This window comes from Microcaecilia unicolor, unplaced genomic scaffold, assembly GCF_901765095.1.
Source record: "Microcaecilia unicolor unplaced genomic scaffold, aMicUni1.1, whole genome shotgun sequence".
Classification (NCBI taxonomy): domain Eukaryota; kingdom Metazoa; phylum Chordata; class Amphibia; order Gymnophiona; family Siphonopidae; genus Microcaecilia; species Microcaecilia unicolor.
The window spans coordinates 62792-80662 of record NW_021963139.1 but is presented as its reverse complement, the minus strand read 5'-3'; the positions used below and the strand labels follow the sequence as shown (position 1 = coordinate 80662).

The 17871-nt window shown below is 41.3% G+C and overlaps 1 protein-coding gene across 1 annotated transcript in view; it reads right to left on the bottom strand.

Moving 5' to 3' along the window:
- Positions 1-17871, bottom strand: part of LOC115458998 (anaphase-promoting complex subunit 1-like) — a gene marked incomplete at its 3' end in the record, with an annotated part of 157761 nt that overhangs the window by 96487 nt on the left and 43403 nt on the right. Inside the window, 4 exon segments of the mRNA XM_030188858.1 lie at positions 1286-1423; positions 1866-1931; positions 2026-2116; positions 13179-13274. Coding sequence (XP_030044718.1) covers positions 1286-1423; positions 1866-1931; positions 2026-2116; positions 13179-13274 — 391 coding nt within the window.

Here is a 17871-nt window from a genome sequence, read left to right as displayed (position 1 = left end):
AAGTAGGGGACGGCGATCCAAAACTCGCTACCTTCAGACTATAAGACGCACCCCCCATTTTCCTCCCAAATTTTGGGGGAAAAAAGTGCGTCTTATAGTCCGAAAAATACGGTATATGTTGTTCAGAAAATTGCTTAAAACGTGGTTATTTCAGAAATTTGTTTTATCACAATTGTTATCAATGTTTATTTTACTGGTATTGTATATTCTGGGTTTTTGCCCCATTCTTTATTGATTGTGAGCTGCGCTGATCTAATTTTGGTATGTGCAGCATACAAGAATCGATTGTAATGTAATGTACACAGTTATTTCAAGGAAGCACAAAAATACTCACAGACTCCACTTTGAAAGCAACACAATGTAAACCAGTGGTTCTCAAACCTGTCCGGGGGGGGGGGGGGACCAACCGCCAGCCAGGTTTTTAAGATATCCGTAATGAATATGCATAAACACTAATTATTCCAGGGTTAAATACACTACTCAATAACTGTACTCAATATTATAAATATCAACTCCTAACAGTTATATTCAATACTCTTTATTCATTATATAACATATATTTTTAACTTCTCCACATATAAGAAAATACCTACATTCATCCTCATTCACACTCTTTCAAACTACTTCACATCTCAAGACCACTAACTAATACATTGAATGCCTATCTACCAACCTAAGCCCTTAAGTTCTACTAGTCCATATATTCTATGTGTTATATAATGCATAAAGAGTATTGAATATAACTGTTAGGAGTTGATATTTATAATGAATATGCATGAGAGGAGATTTGTATATATTGTATATATTTGTATTTCTCATTCTGTAAATGGCGATCGCCATTACGGCATAATGTAAGCCACATTGAACCTGCAAAAAGGTGGGAAAATGTGGGATACAAATGCAACAAATAAATAAAATAAATAAATATAATGGAGGTGAAAGGCATGCATATTCATTAGAATTATCCCAAAAACCCATGTGGCTGGAGGACCCCAAGACAGGTTTGAGAACCACTGGTGTAAACCACTACATCATTGCTATATGTCTGTAACAACGTGAACACTGTTGTGATTTATTATTTGCAGAGAATTAAATCAAATATATGTTCTGAATTTGACAATATAAACAAACTGCTGCGATGATATATATTTAAAATTGATGTGAAAATATAAAATACAATTTTAAGACAAAATATTTTTCCTGGTTTTGAGATAAGGTGACAAACACCTAATAAGAAACAGATGCAACAGTTAGAATATATCAAAAAAGTGGTCTGGCCTCTCACCTCATCTAGCAGTGCTAGAGTCCTCGTCAGCTGTTTAGCTGGTGTACCGATACTCTCCAGAGGGGTACTTGGCCGAGGCATTGGGTTGGACATTGTGAGGGATGGAGACGGCAGTCCTTGAATAAAAACCTTTCCCACCTTTTGCAGAAAGTGAAAATAATTGAAAATATAAAATAAATCTGTCTCTACTTTCTTCAGCGAGGATATCATGAAGGTCTTAAAGCAGAAGTACCTCCTAAACCATTCATTACCAGAACATCAGTTACACAAACTTTATCCAAATAAATGAATACAAAATATAGCTTTAGACAAAGGGGCTCCAATTCTTGCTATCCAGTTCCATAAATAATAGCCACTAAAGCTCACTTTTGACAATTTATTGTATAAGAAAATTAAAGCAGTAGCTTCAGCAAAAAGACAAAAACAGCAATGAATTCTGGTTCTTTTCCTTCATAAATGTACAAAGGCATTAAGCCCATAAACCAGGTTCCGCAGGTGCAATTCCACCAAAGATCCAACAACATTCTTCTCAACCTCAAAAACTCTAACCATTCAGATCAAAATGAAGGGAAGCACTTACCCGAACTACTCCAGTGTACAGTACCAGGTTGCCATTGACTTCCAGGACCAACATTGTGTCAATATGCTGCCAACGTCAAGCACAAGTCAGAAATTACTTCAGAAATAAAAATCTGCAGATAGCACCTATAACAGTAACATTCATGACATCTCTAACTTACCTCTACAGGTGATGCATCTTTGGCTGGGAAACTGGCAACAGAGCCAAAGATCAATTGTGACTGGTTATTGCTCTCCTGAAACTTTACCAGTCTGGAAGGACAAACAGTTTTGAAAAACGCATAACACAACCGACAATAGAAAATGATTATTGTTTAAAGGTGTCTTGCTGAAGAACCTACAGTAGAGTCAGCTACCTTTGTTGATAAACGTTTCTGCAAATATGAGGTCTACAAAGATTTCTTTGGGGGCCTGCATCAGAGCAGATGGCCAGAAAAAAAAAAAACCTACTCTGCCCATTTAAGGAGTAATTTTATAAAGGACTTTCAAAGCATAAAATGGCTTTTTACAAAAATTACCCCAGAGCAAAAGCAAGTGCAGTGCCAAGAAGGCAGTAACTTTTATGGGATCCATGTGTAGGCATGTTCTGAAGTAGAGTTTTGGGTGCAATGCAGACAAGAGTTGTGCTATATTTGCACTTTCACAAGGGAGTTAAGGCTTGGTTATGAGATCAAGCAAACTATAAGCCTTAACTCCCTTGTGAAAGTGCAAGTTGAAAGTAATATATTTTATTTCTGGTTTTGCTTTATCTGAAATTGTTTGCCCGATTGTTGTAAACTGCCTCAAAGATTTTCAAGAAGCAATACGAATAGATTGGCAAGCAAGAAGACTCAGCTTGTAATGGAAAGGAAACAATGAAAAAGTTACAGGGAAGTATTACCCAACTTGGAAATCCAGAAGTTTAAAGTAACAACTCCTTTAAATAATTTCTCCTATAAATCCCATGAGGCATGTTAACCTGAAGGAGAGAGAGACATGCAAGCAAGATCTGGGCAGCGCTGATTACTCAGCAGCTTCCAAGTGATGTAGACAGGCTCAACTTTCATACAGGGAGGAATTTTAAAGGAGTGTTTTTTTAATCTTTGGGGAGGGGGGAGAGAGACAGAGAGAAGGAAGGCAGGTGGGGAACAGAGGAAGGTTCTTCAGTTCAGAATGCCCTGCCTAATCCCCTAGGCAAGATTTCCTGCCCTTCCCCAGTTCCTTAATCTCATTCAGCTTCTGAGACAGGAAATTTCTGGACTCACATGTGTACCCTCTTGTGACAACAGATATAAATATAGAAAGACAGATAAATATATTTTGATTGCCTTTTGGCAACCTTTAAGGCAGTTTGCAACATCACGCAAACAAAAACAGATAAAGCAATAATAAACCCTGAGAAAATATGCATGTAATTTAAAAATCATAAAATACCCCTTTATAAAGAAACTTAAGGGCCCTTTAACCAAACAGCTGTAAAAAGTGGCCTTAGCGAGAACTTACACAGGTCATTCAGATGCATTGAGGCCATTTTTACCACTGGCGTAAAAAGGCCAATTTCCTGAATTTTTCAATAATGGCCACACAGTAATGTTCACATTAGCGCGTGAGCCCCTACTGCCATCTATTTTGTAGGCAGTAGGGACTTACATGGTAAAAAGTCTGTAATTTTAGTGTGCTTAAAGGTAATCTCATTCTGCTCGACACAAAAACGTAGATAGTAGCAACAAATAAAGCTGTAAAATTTCACGTTGAAATTCCAAGCGGTTGCTGAGAAAACAGCCAAAAAATAAATAAAAAAACACTTCTAGGGGGGTTACATTTTTTTTTTTGCCTCACCCCATACATCACACAACACCGAAAGCCATTACAATTGTATGCAAAAGTTCAGCATCCCTGGTCAAACTGTACCTTGCAAAGAACCTTTAAATGTTACAAACTTAAACATTATAACTGTCACTATATAGAAAAACACAGTACATCCAGTAAATCTTCAATTAATATTCCCAAACACCAGATATGTTAGCACTTTTTAAAGCTAACAGAACCTCAGGAGGTGCAGCTCCCAGTAATAAAAATATAAAAACCCAAATCTACAGCACCCACCTCCTCATAGGTTCTGAAATCCTTAATATTTAGCTTCCACTTTTTTTAACCATATATAAATTATAAATTTGTACCCATCTTATTAGACATTTTCTTTTATATTGCCGGCTCGGTGGATCATTCTGTGACATTTGCCATGTTTCATTTTTTTCAAGGATAGTCCCCTAAAATATAGCCAAACTCGTCTTGCCAACCATTATGATCTTGGCTACATAAGGTTAATGGTCGGCAAGATAGGTTTGGCTATTTTTGAGGGGGCTATCCTTGAGAAAACAAAAGTGAAACATGGTGCTTGTCAGAGAATGATCCCCCGAGTCGACAATATAAAAGAAAATGTCTAATAAGATGAGTACAAATTTATAATTTATATATGGTTAAAAAAAGTGCATGCTAAATACTAAGGATTTAAGAACAGATGAGAAGGTAGCTGCTGTAAGTACCCAGGTTTTTATTATTTATATTCCTGTGAGCTGCACTGCTGAGGTTCTGTTAGCTTTAAGAAGTTCTTTCTAATAAAGTTAAACAAGACATCTTTGCACAATTTTTAATGTAAAATAACTGTTGATTTTAACAAATCAAAAATAATAAAATGGTGGAAATTACTCATGCAAAAGTTTGGACAGCTTTTCAGTTAATTAATACTTATCCTTTTTCTTAAACCCCTAATCTGATTGACTCATTAGGCCTTCAATTAATCAGATGATGACAATTCCATTGAAGAATGAATACATTAAGCCTTCAAACTTCTCAGTTTGTGATTGTTTTCTTTACTTTCAGCAACCATGGGCTTCTTTAAAAAAAAAGCCATCTAAGCATTTTGAAAAAAGAAGGTAATTCAATCGCACAAATCTAGATTTATCATGAATTCTAGAAGAGGATCTTCAATCTATTACAGAATTCAACACTACATTCAATCACCACCAAAAACAAGAGGAGATCGAAGATCCTCCACAATTTTATCTGCTATAGTCTTAAAAAAAAAAAAAAAGAGAGGGGGACATCTGAATTGGGGGGGGGGGGATATACATGTAAAAATCTGGTAGCTCCAGTATGCAATTGAACTAAGAACTCAGCAACCCTCCATATTCTTCTGAAAGGAAAGCTGGAATGCAAGACAAAAACACCCTTTTTACATAATGCAAGAAAATAATCTAAGATTTTATAGTTCTCATCAGCCAGCTAAGAGACTCTTTAGCTGTCAAATGTGTCTCTTGATAAGACCACATCAGCATTCACATTACAAAAATATAGCTGTATTTTTTCCTGTTAATGGGGTTATTAACACCTTTAACAGTCAGGGAACAAAAACTTATAGGAAGCACATCACTTCAAATACTACCCCATACTGATCCTCAAGAACTAACTGAAAATCATGCAGGCAAATCACCAAGCATACAGGTACTAATGCTTGTCCATGCATCCAGAGCTAGTATCTCACTTCCAACGCATTCCAACGAGACTGACATTCCACAGCAAACAGTGACAATCTCAATGGGATTATTATACAATGAATAAAAGAATATACATTAACTAACGTGCAGCTCCATCCACATTGTAATTTGAAAAAAAACAAACATCTGTTTGCTCCTCTCAGGGGTACAAACACAGCAAGGAAAAAAACCCAACTTTTAACTCCCAGGCTTCCAGCACCCAGCTGGGCTCCTTGTAGACAGTTTTATAGCCCTGGGTCTTCTTTCTCCCCCCCTCTTCCTTGGGAGGGGCCAAAACACTGCAAGCAGTTCCAAAAAATCAAACAAACACAGTTCTTGAGGCTTCAGCACACAGCTCAAACCCCTTCAGCTTCTTTTAGGCTTTTTAGCCACAGTTCACACTCCACCTTCTTCCTGCTGGGCTCAGCCCACTCCGGGAAAATCTCTCATCCCTCTTCAACCAGAACTCTTTAAACTCAAAGTTCATTCACAGCCTGAGCTCTGGAAAATGAAAAGGCCCCACCCATCTGGGTCACTCTGTCTAAGCTCTGACCCATCCTCCCACATGACCTTTCCTCTTTCCTCTCTTAGCCCAGTTACCATACCATGAAGTTACCTGGTCCCTTATTTTGTTACCTAAGGAGTGAGCCCAGGCTGAGAGGTCCATAGGCTATTCCTCGCTCTCCTCTCTTTCTCTCTGCCCAGCTTCTTGATACTCCATGGGCTCCCCGTCCCACCCACTTTGCAGCTGTTCCTCTTTCCCTTGATTACCCTGCAGGGGCACCACCCTTTCCTTGTTAGCGTTCTCCCCCTGTTCCTGCTGGGGAAGGTAATCTCTGTACCAGGCTTTGCCCCGAGGTTGCTGGGAAATGTAGTCTCTTCCTCTCCTCCATTTTACAGGGGTCACGAACCTTTCTCTGTTCTCTCTCGGGGGATGCTGGGTAATGTAGTCCTTTTTCCTCCACCCTTTTCTAGGGGGCATTACTACTTCTCTTGCTCTCTGGGGATGGAATGGAGGCAAGGCTCTGTTCTGCCTAGGTCTGCTCGTGAGCCACCTCCCTTCTTCCTCTTCCACTTCCATCTTATCTACCCCCAGGTCCTCTCCTTCTCAGACAAGGTCATCGCCACTATGCTGAGAGCGAGGAAGCGCTCTACTTCTACTGCTTACGCCAGGGTTTGGCGTACGTTTACAGCGTGGTGTGAAGCAGGCTCACTTTCTCCCTTCACTGCTTCAATTTCTTCAGTGTTGGCGTTCCTGCAAGAAGGTCTGGAGAAAGGCCTTTCGCTCAGTTCCCTTAAAGTCCAGGTAGCGGCTCTGGCTTGCTTCAGGGGCCGCCTAAAGGGTGCTTCCCTGGCTTCGCAGCCAGATGTGGTGCGTTTTCTCAAGGGAGTTAATCACCTGCGCCCTTCTCTGCACTCAGTGGTGCCTGCGTGGAATCTCAACCTGGTGCTAAGGGCCTTGCAGAAGCCGCCTTTTGAACCCTTGTCGAGGGCATCTCTGAAAGACCTGACGTTGAAAGCAGTCTTTTTGGTGGCTATCACTTCAGCCAGAGGAGTTTCCGAGCTCCAGGCATTATCATGTCGAGAGCCTTTCCTGCAGTTCACTGAGGCAGGAGTGTCTATTCGCACAGTGCCTTCCTTCCTGCCCAAGATTGTTTCTCGCTTCCATGTGAATCAGCAGCTCTGTCTCCCATCCTTTTGTAGGGAGGACTACCCAGAGGAGTACTCTACTCTCAAATATCTAGATGTGAGACGAGTTATCATCAGATACTTGGAAGTGACCAATGATTTCCGGAAGTCGGATCATCTGTTTGTCCTGTTTGCAGGTCCTCGTAAGGGTCTGCAGGCTGCTAAGCCTACAGTGGCAAGATGGGTCAAGGAAGCCATTGCAGCGGCTTGTGGCCGCGGGGAAGATGCCGCCTATCCGGCTGAAGGCTCACTCCACTAGAGCTCAGGCGGCCTCGATGGCAGAGGCCGGGTCCATCTCCTTGGAAGAGATTTGCAAGGCGGCAACTTGGGCATCGGCCCATACCTTCTCCAGGCATTACCGCTTGACACTGGCTGCTCGGGCAGAGGCCCGGTTTGGAGCTTCAGTGTTGCGGTCAGGGATTTCAATGTCCCGCCCTGGGTGAGTACTGCTTCGGTACATCCCACCAGTCTATGGATTGATCAGCATGATGATATGGAAGGTAAAATTATGTATCATACCTGATAATTTTTTTTCCATTAATCATAGCTGATCAATCCATAGCCCCTCCCAGATATCTGTACTGTTTATATTCTGGTTGCATTTCAGGTTCAAGTTTAGTCTTCAGTTCCTGTTCAGGAGGACTTCGTGTTCAAGTTTTTTCAAGTGGATTCTTCAAGAGTTGAGACGAGTTTGTGTTACAGTGAGCTGCTGCATTCCTCTCCCCTCCGTTTTACGGGGCTGGATTGAGACCTGAATTCTGCCGGCGCTCCCTCCTGCTTTGGCGATGTTAGGGTCAGTTAGCTCCTCCCGCGATTGCGGTTGCAGGATAAGCCAGATCCCTCCGCATCGGCGGGTGTGGTGTCCCTCCCCCGCTCCGCGGGGATGAGCTGGACGGATTCCCCTCCCCCACTTGTGTGGGGATGAGCTGGGCTAATTCCCCTCCCCCGTTTCGGCGGTGGTGAGCTGGGTAGAGTGTCCCTTTGTGGGTGTAATTCTCTAAGTGCTGAGCCCTGCGGATGGAGCTTTGATATCGACATACTGAGGAGTTTCCGGCAGCGCATGACCACATGTGGGGAGGCGGGGGGGTTGCTCTCTGTCTCCGCCTGCTGGTGGATGGACACGGCCCACCAGTCTATGGATTGATCAGCTATGATTAATGGAAAGAAAATTATCAGGTATGATACATAATTTTACCCTCTTGAAGAAAGGAGAAACAGGGGTGATATGATACAGACGTTCAAATATTTGAAAAGTATTAATCCGCAAACGAACCTTTGAGATGCGAAGGAGGTAGAACGAGAGGACATGAAATGAGATTGAAGGGGGGCAGACTCAAGAAAAATGTCTGGAAGTATTTTTTCACGGAGAGAGTAGTGGATGCTTGGAATGCCCTCCCGCGGGAGGTGGTGGAAATGAAAACGGTAACAGAATTCAAGCACGCGTGGGATAAACATAAAGGAATCCTTTTCAGAAGGAATGGATCCTAAGGAGCTTAGCCGAGATTGGGTGGCAGAGCCAGTGGCGGGAGGCGGGGATAGTGCTGGGCAGACTTAACGGTCTGTGCCAGAGCCGGTGGTGGGAGGCGGGACTGGTGGTTGGGAGGCAGGGATAGTGCTGGGCAGACTTATACGGTCAGTGCCAGAACCGGTGGTGGGGAGGCGGGGATAGTGCTGGGCAGACTTACACGGTCTGTGCCCTGAAAAGGACAGGTACAAATCAAGGTAAGGTATACACAAAAAAGTAGCACATATGAGTTTATCTTGTTGGGCAGACTGGATGGACCATGCAGGTCTTTTTCTGCCGTCATCTACTATGTTACTATGTTACTATGTTACAGGGCTGGCTCCATAAACCCAAAACAAGCATATTACACACATACATTCTAACAACCAAACAACCATTTAAACCATATATCTTGCAGGATAAAAAGCAGAAGCCAAGGAGAACCCATGTTCCCAGGCAGATGTATATATTTTCAAACTGAGGTATGGGGGGAGGGTTGTGGGGAAGAGAGTGGAGGGTTAGGTCTCGTAAGAACAGGGAGGGTGGGTAATTCTGTTTAATACAATTTCTCGTAGTATGGTTTATTGAATGTTAACTGACAGTTGGAATGGTTATGGGGGTATCTTGTACAGGGGGAAGCGGGGAAAGTTGTTAAACTTTGATGACGACGGAGTTGGTTCTCTTTGTATAATGTCTACTTGAATTGTATATTAGCCTATCTCCTCAATAAAAATAATTGAATCATATATTTTCAAATTGATAGCATGATATGAAACATGTAGTCTAAAATAGCACTAATAATTAAAAAAAAGACCTCAAGTACTATTATTAACAACTTTAGTACATAAGTACATAAGTAATGCCATACTGAGAAAAGACCAAGGGTCCATCGAGCCCAGCATCCTGTCCACGACAGCGGCCAATCCAGGCCAAGGGCACCTGGCAAGCTTCCCAAACGTACAAACATTCTATACATGTTATTCCTGGAAATTTGGATTTTTCCAAGTCCGTTTAGTAGCGGTTTATGGACTTGTCCTTTAGGAATCCGTCCAACCCCTTTTTAAACTCTGCTAAGCTAACCGCCTTCACCACTTTCTCCGGCAACGAATTCCAGAGTTTAATTACACGTTGGGTGAAGAAAAATTTTCTCCGATTTGTTTTAAATTTACTACACTGTAGTTTAATCGCATGCCCTCTAGTCCTAGTATTTTTGGAAAGCGTGAACAGACGCTTCACATCCACCTGTTCCACTCCACTCATTATTTTATATACCTCTATCATGTCTCCCCTCAGCCGTCTCTTCTCCAAGCTGTATAGCCCTAGCCTCCTTAGTCTTTCTTCATAGGGAAGTCGTCCCATCCCCGCTATCATTTTAGTCGCCCTTCGCTGCACCTTTTCCAATTCTACTATATCTTTCTTGAGATGCGGCGACCAGAATTGAACACAGTACTCAAGGTGCGGTCGCACCATGGAGCGATACAACGGCATTGTAACATCCTCACACCTGTTTTCCATACCTTTCCTAATAATACCCAACATTCTATTCGCTTTCTTAGCCGCAGCAGCACACTGAGCAGAAGGTTTCAGTGTGTTATCGACGACGACACCCAGATCCCTTTCTTGGTCCGTAACTCCTAACGTGGAACCTTGCATGACGTAGCTATATATATATATATATATATTATATATATATATATATATATATATATATATATATATCAGACCAGCACATAGCCAGTACTCCAAAGCAGTAGCATCCAAAGTTTTAGCTGACCCCGAGTCAGGTTATCGCTACTTCCATGCTCGAGCCAACTTGTGCATCCTGCAATTTGTCTGGATCCTCAAAATATTTTGTGATGTTATTCAAAATAATATGTAGGTGCGCTGGGTATAGAATACCATATTTGCCCCAATCTTTTTAAACTGGTCAGATATGAAACTGCACATCTTTAAAGTATTGCCTTTCAGATCTGGTAAAATCAAGATGATATGCCCCTGGTGCAACAGCGGGGATTTAAGCTTGGTGGCCTGCAATACAACCAAAGCACGAGGATAGTGTAGAATCTTTGCCAAAATCCAGTGCAGGTATTGGCTATTACCAACAGGAATGTAATAAGCACACTCCACCTCAAACATCGGTACCAGCTTCAAATCCATCAACTGAGGAAGAAATTTCTCTAGAAAGGCTTCCGTATTATTCGACTCCAGGCTCTCCTGTAGCCCTAAGATTCTTATATTATTCCATTGCATTCTTTTGTTTATATCTTTTTGAAATCTCTAATGCCGCAACACATTTCGTATTATGCTGCACTTCTACCAGGGTGTCAGCCTCTATGCAATCAATATGCTGTGAAGTCTCGCCGAATTTGTTTCAAACCAGGGACATCTTCCTGTAAAACCTGTAAGGAGTCCTTATTTTCTTTACGGTCCTTAATTTGTTGTATTTCCACCAACACTGCTTGTAAAGATCTCTCTGGTTCCTTCTCCATGCTGACTTTATACGGTGAAGGTGACTCATGTTTAGAGCGTTAAACATTTTGAATAGACGAAGATGAATATTCTAAATTTGTGAGTTTTATCTCAATATGCTGCGGTGGGAAATAGTCTTACTACGAATAAATTTCAAGTCAGTGTAAATGCTGTTTGGAGCTGAATTCTGCCAGGGGTAGCAGGAGTACCAGGCTTAAGCAACCATCTTGGATCTAAACTGCACCCCATTAGAACAAGTTTCACCACACTGTTCTCCAGGAGGAAAGAGCTCTTTCATAAGTACATCCTTAAACTGAGAATGTGGCCAAGATACTCTCAATGAGATATCTTGGCCACAATATCAGAGGGATATAATGAACCAATAGTTCATATGAAACCAGGAGAGGAATTAGGGTGTTCTATTTATTAAAAAAAAAAAAATATATATATATATATATATATCAGATTTCAAGCTTCTTTGGGTCACAACAGTTAAGTGCACGCTCCGGTTAACTGCATGTATTTCTTTAGTCCCAGACCCTAGCACTTAGGAAGAGTGGGGAAAAAATCCCAAAAGCAAGAACAAACACTCGTAGATGGCTTTAGGAAATGTTAAAAAGTTATTTCTACCCAAGGACATGTAACAGAGTGAGAGAGGTGTCCAAACCTTTGCATCTCATTGGACAGTTTTCTTATTTAGGGCTCTGTTTACTAAGGTGCACTAGCATTTTTAGCGAGTGCACAAAATTAGTGCACGGTGTAGGCGCCCATAGGAATACTGTGGGCGCCTACATAGTTAGCACGTGCTAAAAGCACTAATGTGCCTCTAGTGCAGCTTAGTAAACGGGGGTCCTTAACCTGTTAAAAAAAATCTGCAAATAAATATTAATTATACATTAAAAATTGCAGAAAGAATATGTTCAAATTTGAACCATGTAGAGGCTGTGCCAATTTCTGTTCACATAGGGATTCACTGAATCACACAATTTGAGCACAAATGCCTAAACCTTTGCACACAATTGTATTTTAAAATTTTCCTTCACTGAAATTTTGTTTCAGAAACAAATAATGGAGAAAGAGGACAACAACTCCTCGCAAGCAAATCAGGAGCAGAACAGAGCAAAGCTGCAATATCAAAATAATTAATAAACCTTTACCAAAAATTACATAATCACAAACGGACACAAAAGTCCTTGTGGAATGCAGAAGTCCATGTAAATAGCATTATACTAAGAACTCAACAATGGCTGTGTTTTGGCTATTCATCTGCATTAGGGCTCATAACGGTCAAAGTGCATCATCCAACTGAAGATAAACATATCAAAGGAGCATAGATCAGAATTCAAACTGATCACAAAAAGATATTGTTTTCACAAAATATAAGAAATATCCAGTTTCATCAACAGCCATGTAAAGGTATGAATCTCCTCTTGTACAATCTATTAGGGCTATATCATCACTGATATAATAAATTTGTATCCATTCTCCTTGAAAACCATTTTTCCCACACTTCAATATCAGCACATTCTTTCTACCCCCATGCCCCATGTCACAGTACCCCCCGACTGTTGGAGGAGAGCGGTGCTTCCAATTGTCATCTGACTCCTCCTCGACTTTAATGGAAAGCCTGAATGCACAGTACCAGCTGGTCTTATGAGACCTTGAAGCCCTATGTTCAGATTAAAGCTGACAAATACATACACAGCATGAATAAACATGGTTCTTCTCCTGCTGGAGGGGAAGCGAGGGTGAGAATCACATTGGGAGGAGGGGAGGGTATATTTTTGCAAAGAATGGAAAAGGATAGCAATATCCTTGGGGAAGAAGATGCCACTACCCAGGATCATTTGCCCTGGGGCCCACATCCTTATATGATCAACCCAACTTATAAGCCGGTAACACTGATTTCTCAGTTCCCAGAACTAAACTAGATCAACTGAAGGGTACCTAAGCTCCTGCATTTTTATGCAGAGAAGCCCAAAGATTATTGGACATAAAGACGCTTTTGGAAAGCCATTGTGTAAAGAATCAAGATAGTTCAATTCAAATCCATGCAACAGAATAAATGCTACAGTAATACATGCTTATCTAAACTATGTTGTATTTCTAGATATACATTAAACAAAAAGCCTCTTACCGCAATTGGTGCTGAGATTCCACCAAAAAACACAGGAACTTCTGTCCACAGAGGTCAGTGGTAATGAACACTTTTGAAGCTTGCACGTTGCTCTCTCTGCAATTTAAGATATAACTACTTCTTTTAATATCTCTTTATCTGCAGGAAGGCAGTGAATCCTATTAATCTTGGTATTCAATTCACCAGCTATTGAAGTCAAACATGGATCAAAGCTCATCAGCCACAGAGCCCCTGTCGGACTCATCTAGTTTGCTGGGATTATGAAGCTAACATTATAGAAATATCTCATCTTTCTCAGGAAACTCCTCTCAGTCCCTCCCTTGTGAATAGCTTGTACTGGGAATAAGGTCTTGTCCCAAGTACGTAATTTCTATATGGAGTTGACTTGCAGCTTCTCCCAACCTCTCAATTTCACCTCTCCATGGCTTGAGCCCTAGTTCAGAAAAGCATACACCACCTGATGACAAACTAAGCTTACCTGGAACTTGGAAAATATTTAAAAAAAAAACAAGAATGGAGGCACCAGAGAAATCTATTTTAGGATCATGGATACAAAGATCTTTTTAGGAAAAAAAAGCAGGACAGAGGATATATGACAGAAATATTCAAATACCTTTGTGGCATAAATGCACAGAAGGCTAGCCTGTTTCAATTGAAAGAAAGCTCTGGAATGAATGAGCATAAGATGAAGATGAAAGGGGACACTCAGAAGTAACCTGAGAAAATATTTCGTGGAAAGGGTAGTAAATTCATAGAGCGGAGACAAAGAATGTATCTGAATTCAAGAAAGCTTGGAGCATAAGATCTCTAAGGGAGAGGAAGGATAGTAGATAGCATGGAAAGGCATACTGGATAAGCCATATGTCTGTATCTGCGTTCATTTTTCTCTGTTTCTATATTAACAGAACTGAGTAACAGTGAATCTGAGACCAGGCAAGGTAGCTCAGTAGCAACACTTTGCACAGCATGTAGAGTATTTATATTCAGTTTCTGTCCCAGGACTCTGCTCCCAACTCAATGAAGAAATTAGGTCTTACCTGATCATTTTCTTTCCATTACTCTTTCCCATTATTCCAGAACCTATGGGACAGTTGTGTCCCATCAACCAGCAGGTGGAGATAGGTATCAGTTCCATTAGAACCTAATTAGTACTGTGCTGTACAGAGTGGAAAATTATGGCATGTCACTATACAAATAAAGGTGTTGCACGTGTACAGTGATGGACAGAAAAGCGACACATGGAGGGGCATTTTCGAAAGGGATGTCCAAGTTTTGATTTGGAAGTCCTCGCAAAATGTCCCGATCCAGGGGCGGGGAAACCCGTATTTTCAAAACAAGATGACATCCATCTTTCGTTTCGAAAATACCGTCAGGGACGACCAAATCTTTAAATTTGGTCATCCCTAGACTTGGACGCTTCTGATTTTCGGCGATTTTCAAAACCATGGATGTCCATCTTAGAAACGACCAAATGCAAGCCAGCATTTGTAGTGCACTGGTCCCTCTGACATGCCAGGACACCAACCGGGCACCCTAGGGGGCACTGCAGTGGACTTCATAAATTGCTCCCAGGAATATAGCTCCCTTACCTTGTGTGCTGAGCCCCCAACCCACTACCCACAACTGTACACCACTACCATAGCCCTTACGGGTGAAGGGGGGCACCTAGATGTGGATACAGTGGGTTTGTGGTGGGTTTTGGAGGGCTCGCTGTTTCCTCCACAAACGTAATAGGTGGGGGGGGGGGGATGGGGCTGGGTCTGCCTGTCTGAAGTACACTGTACCCACTAAAACTGCTCCAGGGACCTGCATACTGCTGCGATGTACCTGAGTATGACATTTGAGGCTGGCACAAAATATTTTGAAAGATGTTTTTTGAGGGTGGGAGGGGGTTAATGACCAATGGGGGAGTAAGGGGAAGTGATCCCCGATTCTCTCCAGTGGTCATCTGGTCAGTTCGGGCACTTTTTGTGGCTTGGTCATAAGAAAACAGGACCAGGTAAAGTCGTCCAAGTGCTCGTCAGGGACGCCCTTTTTTTTCCATTATGGGTCGAGGACGTCCATGTGTTAGGCACACCCAAGTCCCACCTTCGCTACGCCTCCAACACGCTCCCTTGAACTTTGGCCATCCCTGCGACGGAGTGCAGTTGGGGACGTCCAAAATCGGCTTTCGATTATACCGATTTGGACGTTTCTGTGAGGACGTCCATCTTCCGATTTGTGTCGAAAGATGGGCGTCCTTCTCTTTCGAAGATGAGCCCGATAGGCATGTAATAGCTAGTGTGAAAGAATGTTAATAGTAGTTTGCAATAATACATGAGGCTTCTGAATAAATCTTATTTGCTAGTATTTATCTCTGACACTTTAAAGGTTCCCAAATAGTCTCATGAATGCGTACTGTGTGTTACATGAACAGTATTTACGTAAAGAAGTGTTTGTTAGTGTACGTTCAATTCGTAAGCACACCTTTAAAAATTTGGTGCTTACTAAATCAATTTATTGCATATTAACCTAAAATTTTAAAGTAATGTGTTTCGATTCATAGGTTAACATAATAAATTTTAAAACATTTCTATAGTGGCAATCAAAAAATTCTAGCTGGGTACAAATAAACAATATATGCTGAACAGAAATGATCATAAAACAGGAAACTCATTATAAAACAAAACGTGCAAACTGAACCAAAACTGAAAATCAGGAAGTCTCCATTTTTTCCATGCATATCTCTAGGTTGAACGTACATACAAAGTGAATGGCATGCAAATATGGGTATTAAGGGGTATGACAGAATGGATGTAAAACTGAGAATAAAAGCTAAATGAGGCTGGTCACCTCTCTCTATCTGATGTCATTTGCAGGTTCCACTTCAGCTTTGCTTAGAGCTGCAAAAGCAGTGATTACAGCTCCGCCTACGTCCCGCCCACCAGAGGTGATCACACCACAGTCTTTTGAATTTTAAGAAATTCTGCGGCACATGCTATTTTCTGCCCTTTCACCTGTCTCTCTGGTGTTTCATTTGCAGATTGCAGCCCAGCTCTGCCCACACTATGCTGTCTTGTCAAGAACCACAAAAGAGGCTATCAGAGCTGTGCCTCCCTCCTGCCTACTGAAGGCAATCTCATCACAGTCTTTTAAAAATTTTAAGTACTCCTTGAAGCATTCCTAAGGAATACACACAAGGCGCACTACATGCTCCTTAGTTCACTCCTTTGTGTGCACCCCGAGTGCATACCCTATCGAGATCATGTTTTTCTCCTACAATCTCCATAATTTCCCCTTCTTTCTGGCCTTTCTAGCTAGATTCTACATGACATTGCCTACCAGCAATGATCTGGAGGAACAGGCCAGACCAGTGGTATCAAAATGCCACCATCAGTTAACAAACAACTTCTATTCCCCTATCACTCCAACATGATCATACTGCTCCTGTCTCAATCAGTAGGCTCCATACTGGCCTCCTTAATGTGCAATCTCTCCACACTACATATCACCTCATTAGAGGTCTAAGCTTGACATTCTGTATCTGGTAATGACTTAGCTCACTGATGCAGATATTTTTTTACCTGACTCAGGCCACCTCTTAGAATTTTGGCATTTCTTTCCCAACAGATCTGGGGGGGAAAGGGGGTGTCCTGACAATCTATTTTTTTTTCCAGAAAATCTTAGCAATCAAATCCATACCTTTCTGCCACATTCCTATCTGGAAAATCTCTCAGTATGGATTCCTCTCCACATCTTGATTTTCTCTTTCTCAACTACCCATCTCCCCCCCTCCCTTTGTGAATAACACTATGGCCTACCTTAATAATACATGTTCAAGAATTTCCTTATTCGGTTATACTTGGAGTTTTTAATATTAACTTAGACAATTTCACAGCACCTTTTTCTACGGACTTCCTCTGCACACAGAATTTTTATCTCACTCAGCTTGTACTTACATTTACTCATATTACAGGGCATATCCTAGATACTGTTTTCTCCACTTTATGCTTCCCTATTACTCTAGGAAAATGTCACTCCCTTCCTTTACCTTGGACAGATCATTAACTAGTAGATTTCTTTTATGACTGCTCATCTATTTGCAAAATTTCTGCTAAGCAGAATAGACTTTTTAGGGATTTTCACTACCTTACTTTAAATCTCTTGAGCAGCATATCACCTTATCCTCAGAATCTTTTTTGCTCGTTTGGCCTTCATCGCTCTCTGATTTACAAAAACTAGCTCCTCTTAGGGCAGCTTCATGCTCCTCCAGTAGGAGAGATGCATGGTATAATGGCAATCTCCTTTTACACCAGCTTCAACACTGGAAAGGTAAATGGAGAAAGACTCATTATCCTCTGCATCTCCACATCTTTAAGAACTTGGCTTCTTCCTACAAAAAAGCAATTTTGGATTCTAAAAAAAGGTAATTCTCAGAAGAAATAGAAAGAGTTCCAAGTTTTAAAACATTATACAGTTTTCTAAAATCTTGTGGCTCTCCTAGATTTTTAGAGTTTCAAACTTTGAAAGTGCCAGACCTTTATTACTAAGTCTCCACTGGTTACCAGTGGAGGCCCGCTCAATATTTAAACTATGCTGCTTTGCCTTTTTGATACTCCAAGGTCAAGCACCGCAATGTATGGTACCTCTTGTCATCGTGCTCAACAAAAATTATTAAAGCAGTTGAAGGCATTTTCTAAAATTTCAATATCCG